The sequence below is a fragment of the Microchirus variegatus genome (assembly GCF_963457635.1).
Source record: "Microchirus variegatus genome assembly, chromosome: 14".
Taxonomy (NCBI): domain Eukaryota; kingdom Metazoa; phylum Chordata; class Actinopteri; order Pleuronectiformes; family Soleidae; genus Microchirus; species Microchirus variegatus.
The window spans coordinates 10,872,916-10,880,166 of NC_139815.1; the positions used below are offsets into that span (position 1 = coordinate 10,872,916).

The 7,251-nt window shown below is 38.4% G+C and overlaps 1 protein-coding gene across 1 annotated transcript in view; it reads left to right on the forward strand.

Annotated features, from left to right (window-relative positions):
* The window catches only part of itga11a (integrin, alpha 11a), a gene marked incomplete at its 5' end in the record, with an annotated part of 43,819 nt that extends 38,167 nt beyond the window's left edge, over window positions 1-5,652 (forward strand). The window contains 6 exons of the mRNA XM_083901085.1: window positions 42-155; window positions 3,616-3,699; window positions 3,790-3,900; window positions 4,104-4,199; window positions 4,837-4,950; window positions 5,526-5,652. Of these exons, the coding sequence (XP_083757211.1) occupies window positions 42-155; window positions 3,616-3,699; window positions 3,790-3,900; window positions 4,104-4,199; window positions 4,837-4,950; window positions 5,526-5,603 (597 nt within the window). The 3' untranslated portion in view covers window positions 5,604-5,652. The remainder of the gene's footprint in view (window positions 1-41; window positions 156-3,615; window positions 3,700-3,789; window positions 3,901-4,103; window positions 4,200-4,836; window positions 4,951-5,525) is intronic.
* Window positions 5,653-7,251: the final 1,599 nt, after the last annotated feature.

Consider the following 7,251-nt stretch of genomic DNA (forward strand, 5'->3'; position numbering starts at 1 on the left):
GGGAAATATTTGACGCCATTTTGCTCTTTGTTGCCTCACAGATCCAAAACCTTGGCTACTTTCCGGTAAAAGATCTGCAGCTGAACATTGAGATCCCAGAGATGACGAAAAATGGGAACCAGCTTCTGCAGATATCGGACTTCCATATCGACCAGGCGAGTGTGGAGCCTCAGTGATTGATTCTGTAATTTGAAGTGCAAAAGGGATTAAGATTAATGGCCCATTATCCATCTTGAAAGTAGACAATGTTGCTTCTCCAGCTCTTTATTGTTCAGTAATAATAGCCTAAGAGTCTGACCTAACTGCCCATTTTCAAAAATCAACATTCAACTTTTTTGAAAATCAGCTATAAGCCCTGTTCCTCCTACTTACTGCCATTGTACTTGTTGATGAGTGTGCTCACGCAGATATATCAAACCAATGCATCACATCAGGCACTCGACGCTCAATTTTTTTTTTGTCATTATTGAAACATTGCATCCCTGTAGATATAAGAAGGACAATCCCACACTCTTAGAAATAAAAGTGCTTAGTAGAACCATATATAGCTTGTCCTCATAGGAGAACCCTTTTTGGCTCCAGGTAGAACTTTTTTTATAAAGGTTCTACCTGGAACCCTTTTGGAGGGTTCCACCAGGAACCCTTTTAAAAACCTTTATTCAGGATTTAAAGGGTTCTCTGGATCAAAATGGTTCTTACTGGAACCATTAGTGTTACCAAGAACCCTTTCTTTCGGGAAAGGATTTTTCAGAAGGGAAAGGGTTCCAGGTAGGACCTCAGCCCTTGTTCCCTTTTGGAACCCTTATTTCTTAGAGTGCAGCCAACAGTGAACAAGAGGTTGGATGCACCCTGAGAAGGCATAGTCACAAGGCTGACAAACAGAGACCAAACATGTGTGAGCCTCGAACTAAAGGTTGGAATCTATGTAGAAGATATGGTTATAAAGAATGTGTTGGGCCAGTCCTAGTTTTATTACACAATGAGTGAAACGGAAAAGGTTTTATCTCATTTTGACATTGTTTGACTGCTTCACTTTTGTACTACCTGAGCAGGCTAGACATATAGATGTAGACACCCCCCATCGACCCAGCCCTAGCATGGGAGCCACTGACGTAGCCTCTGGTTAACGTTTTCAAACAGTATATGTTTGTATAATGTTGGCTAGAGTTATTAAAATGTAACCCCACCTCATTCCAGCAGGGCTGCTAATATTAGCTTCACACACAACAGATGTGTTACAGTGTGTTTCCTGTAAACCCACAGTGAAGTAGAAATAATAGTAATAGCAGGAAGTTCAGTGAGTTGCAGCATGTTTATTATGCAGTATTTTTTATTATAAATAATTTGAGAGTAGACAACACACCTAGTTGTTTTGTTACTGTCATGATTGTTTTGGAAATGGTAACGCAGAACTCCAGACTGTTTTTATGACTTCAGTTTTACTGCAGCACCGCTCACATGACTTCAACATGTGGAAATACACGGGTCTAAATCTTGACAGCTGTGAAATGCCTTTTTATGGTTGCTAAGATGTAATTGGTTAAGAGTTTAGCTAACTACTTCACAGTCAGGAGTAACATTTGATCTTCTCATGAGACATTCAAGAACTAGCTAGAAACTAAGGAATATGTTTACTGCTTTATTTTCATGTCAGTCAGTCGTTAAACACCAGATCACAAAATAACACATTGGAACTTACTGAGTTGTGGATTAACAACTGTGTGTTGTGATATTCAGCGAGGGAGTGGTTGACAAAGTGACACAAACTTCAGTTTCCAGGCAAATATCACAAAGAAGAGAAAAAATCCTTCATAGGCATAGGAAGGCTTAGGTTATGTTAGGTGAGCCTCTTGTTGGCTAAATTATTTCCTTGTGTCTTCACTGTCGGCCATTATTTTTCAGTGAGAGCGAAAATCTCAACCTGGGACTTGTCCTTGGCTGCTCCCACGTCAGTCTCAATAAGGCTCAGTCCCTTTTATAACCACACTTAAAAAAGCCAGCTGAACTATCCCTTTATGCTATTCCTTTAATTGCACTATAATATTCATAATTATATCCGCGAGAAATGCGTGCGGATATTATGGAATCGGTCTCGCGCGTCCGCAGATTTTAGCCGTTAACGCGATAACTGGAAAGGCGTTTGAAATTAAATTTTCTTATTTTTTTTATGGGTCACATACCCCCTGTAGATGATCCCTATGTATTTTGAGCTGTCTACCATTATTATTAATTAGTTAATTAATTAATTAATGATATAAAAACCATATTTTTGCCTGTATCTTCCAAAGTATTGCAGGTATTGGCTTCAAATTTTGCATGGGCATCACATACCACCTGAGAATTATCCCTATCTTTGTAGCTTTATTATTAATTAGCAAATTAATTAATTTATTATGCTAAAAACACATTTTCGGCTTTATCTTCCAGACTGATGGAGATATTGCCTTCAAATTTTGTACAATGATTCATGTAACAACTATCTACAAGTACAATCATTATTACTTTGGCTATGATTGGTAATAGTTACATAATAAGTTAACTGGTTAACTTATTAGTGAACACAGAAAAAATAGTTAAGGCAGTTTTGTCTTTATTATTGAGCTCATTTGGACACATTGAGGATATCATGGGTTTATTTAGCACTTATTCATAATATTTAATACATTGTAATATACATTTATTAATTATCATATAAAAAATAGTTAAGCCTCCATTTCTTTATTAATGCATTGAATGGAAAATTTGAACATATTGTATGCTTTTTCATGAAATTTAATAAACATAGTGTATGCTTTTTCATGAAATTTGGACACTTTGAAGATATGGCAGGTGTGGTTAGCATTTTAATATTCATAATATTTAACAAGGTATAATAGGTTAACTAGTTTTATTAAAAACTAGAGAGAAATGTATGAGTTCAGGTATTCTGTGTTCAATATCGAGTTTATATGGATACTTTGAACATGTATAAAGTGTAGTCAGCATTATATCATAATATTTAACAGTTATTTTGTTGAATTTATTAATAATTAATTAAAACAGTTAGTGGCAGGTGCGAGTGCGTATACTTTGGGTATATTGGAAAGTTGAGGATTGGACAAGTTCGCGGATATACCCCTTGCTGTCGGCCCCCGACAGCGTAGGCTAGTTTATAGGGATGCACCGATTGCCATTTTTTGGGGCCGATTTCCGATTTTTCAAGAAGTTTGACCTGCCGATGCCGATTTTTAGCCGATTTCAATTTTTTAAACCACTTTACAGCATACAGAAAGATATATATTTTTGCTTATTTTCTTTCATTTTAACATAGAAATACAATCAGGTCACATCCAATATTCAACTAAAAATACAAAAACGAATCACTACCTGTATGTGTAGTTTATTTAAGTTTAAACATATTTCACAGCGATGCGAGTGCATTTGACCGGCTTCTTAAAATCGGAATATTTCTGACTGACCGGCCGGTCGGCGATTGCGGCCGATTACGTGAAAATCGGCTGGTTCCGGTCACTGGCGGTGCATCCCTAATAATTTATTAAATGTAATATTATAAATTCCACTATGCAGACCTTAAACTGCAGCATAATAATATACTACTTTTATATCACACCTTAGAGAGATGGTACACACTGTTTACCACCACAGCACGTGGCACAGAGCAGGGCTTCGCCTGAGGACCTTTCACGCTTCTCCCGATTGGTAACGTACAAACAAACCAAACTCAATTTCAAATAAGAGTTTTATTTCCAGGTGGTTTACTTGAGGCTTTCGTCCCGTTTCGACACACAGAACAGATCAAACACTTTGACACTGCCGATCCAGTGCTCAGTCAGTGTGGCATCCCATAGAGAGATCGCAGTCAGAATCGCAGGAGCTCTGCGTATAGACACTTTACACGCAGTGAGTATGGAAATCAAAACATACACATACGTATTGTGATTTTTGTGATGTTCCTGACTTTTATAGCAACATATGCAAGCATGCATTGACTTGATTCACCTTCCTGTTAATCCGCTTTGATGCTGGAGTGATGATGAAAGCTTTATAGTCTTTCAGCTGTGTAATGTGTTTGTGAAGACTGCTTGTTTTGATTTCGTCGCCAGCTGAAGTTTAAAATCCTGGAACTGGTCACCAGCGCATCTGTGGAGCTCCCCTCTTCCAGCCCCATGTTTCTACACGAAGAGAGGCCTGTCAGACATGTGAGTCATCAGCGACTGATGTTGTAAACTGTCTCCGTCCCAGGTTTGACCTGAACTCAGAGCTGAGCTCATAAACGCATCATAATTTAATCAGATGCATCCTCTCTCTGATTTCTTTTAATCCCATCCATGTGAATGCAGTGATGCATGTTGAAAATGTATATGAATGGAAGCAATAAAGTAGTTGAGCATATGTAATGGAATAATATGTGAAAAACGAAACAAAAGGCTCGTCTGAGAAAACATGCGTGTGTTCTGCAGTAGAGTCAGTCTGTAGAGGTTGCTTTAAGAGCACACATGTGCTGGGTGGTGCTCAGGGACCGAAAGGACCAGCGGCACAACACGTTCAAGCATCGACTTGTACATTAATCTTTGCTGCCATCTACTGGCTAATGCAAATAAAATACTCAGCTGCTTTGCTTTCATGGTAAGAGTCAGTTTATACAGGTTCATTTACACCAAGTTGTGAAAGATTCAAATAAAATATGACATGTTCTGCCTCTGAGGGTGTTATACATATAATTATGATTATTAAATGTATTTTATTCACGTTTTTCCAAGATGAATGATGACACTGAACTCAGTTTGTACCCGAAAGACAAATTCAAATGTAATGTCATCTCCTCTTGTCTGACAGATTATACTGGAGATAAGGAAGGAGGGAGATTACAGAATCTCTATCTGGATTATCATTGGTAGTACGCTGGGAGGACTCCTACTCTTGGCTCTGCTCAGTCTTGCTCTATGGAAGGTAAGTCGTTTTGTAAAAATGTTAATGAAGGCATTTTGGACTGATTTGACGAGCTTCCATTGCTGCATTACAACGTGATACTAAGTGATAATTAATAATTGAAAATTGCAGACAGTCCTAGTTTCTGATTAGATGGATAGTGTGCTAAGCTTTAAATCTTAGAGAGAGAAGACAAGTTTGTGACTGTGTTTTATATGTAACGGTCTTTATTTATTTATCTGCTAACATTTATTTGTTTCCACACTTGCACTTGCCAATATGACCAACAGAGGGCACCAGAGGCTTGTTGTGTGAATGGGTGAAGTCACTCATGATTTGTGTGTTTAGAATCTTTAAAATTAAAGCATCTGTATACTATAACATATGGAGGCTGCAGTTTCACTACCGTTATGCAATAATTTTACACAGTTTTACAAAGTTTTACACAGTCAGCCCCAAAAGCAGTGGTAATAATAAGACGACATCCTCCCCCATCTGTGTTCAGCAATAGTGGCTAAACGCATTTAGGCTCCATCACCATCGTCATGCCCTGAAACTCTAGCATCACTTCTGGTTTGCTCTCATTCCCCGTTCAGCTCGGCTTCTTCCAGAGGCAGAAGCGGCGAGAAGAGGACGAGCCGGAGGCCAACGGGAAAGTGAATGAAGAGCGGTAACGCAGGCTGACGGCTCCGAGCAAACGCCTTTTTTTCCACAGGGGACCCCAACACTCAGGGACCAACCCATAATCCCCTGCTCCCCAACACCACAGTGGCACTGTGTAGACAGCTCCGCATGACGGCTGCAGCAAGGCTTTTTTTTCAGTGCACTGGATCTGTCCCACGTCCATGACCCCTGACCCCCGAGAGTCAGCACTGTCACATTCACTTAGCAATCCTGCACTGTCACGACATCAGGGCCTTTTCTGTTCACATATCCAACACTGTCTGCTGCGTCATCCCTTCAGCGACATTGAAGCTCTCAGTTTCTTGCCTTCGGGCTGGAGTTCTGGTGCTTTTTGAAAAAAAATGGAGTGACAGAACTTCTGGACAATTGATATATGCATTTTCCAAGAGGTTGCCCTTGAGGCTGATGTAAGCCAGTCACTCTTTTGTCTTGTCCTCCTGTGTATTTATTTAACTCCTACAGTCAATTTGTAAAGATAATAAAAAAAAAACTCAAGGGTGAGTCACCCACAAGTGTAAAGTGACTATATTGTATATTGAATTCATCTTAATTTATGAAGACACAAAACTGAAGTAAAGTCACCACGTCCAAGGAAGATTTGTGATGTTTAACTTTGAGCGACTTTTGTATTTGACATATGTATCTTCTCTCGAGGTCACTCCTTTTCTTTTAATATTTGAATGCAGGATGGTCTTCAAACATTTGATGCACTTTTACTTTGTACAAAATTAACTTGAATTTTGTAAATAGACAAGTACCTTTTTATACCCTTTCAGTATTATAATAGTTTTCAGTATTTTCCCACAGGTTTATGGCATTGTACTTTGTAATGTAAGCTACATGGCAAGATTAAAATAAAAAAGTCAGCTTTGTGATACTGAATCTGAACACAAGACAGTTTGAGGCCTTTTTACATGCACTGCATCAGAGCAAGGGGACGTGCATAAAATACTGCTTTTCTGGAATGAAGGAATTAATTTTTAATTTAAAATTGTAATATAATCTTGGCCTTATTATGTAAAGTGCCTTGAGCTAATGTATGTTGTAATTTGGCACTGTGCTAATAAATTTAACTGAATTTAATTAAAGGTTACTGTTACTTAGATGCCATAACGAGTCAACATTTCTGTGCCAGTGTGACAAATGAATGTGTTTGTTCTGTTTTGATGAGGTGTGAAAAGACGTAAGAGGCTGACAAATAAATCATTTCAACAGATGTGTCCATGTGAATGTCTCATGATAATTTGTCAACATTTAGTGACATGAAAGTTTTAGTATTGATTTTACTGCCTCTGTGTGTGTTTCCACACTTGCACTTGCCACTATGACCAACAGAGGCTGCCAGAGACTTGTTTCATGAATGGGGTGAAATCTGCCATCTCTGATTGCCTTGTTTTGATGCTTTCTTTTAGCTTTTGCACAGGCAGAGCTGGAGGCAAGGAAGAGTATTTGCGGGCATGTTAGAATAATGTTAATATCTCATTTGCATGGCAGTTTTTTTTAACAAGGCCATTAGTCTATGAATTTATTAAGAGGAGATTGTAAATTCAAAATGCCATTATGAAGAGTGATTTCTAGCGAACTGCTTAAAACTGAGCCATCAACCACAGAACCATAGACAATATTTGAATACCTCTT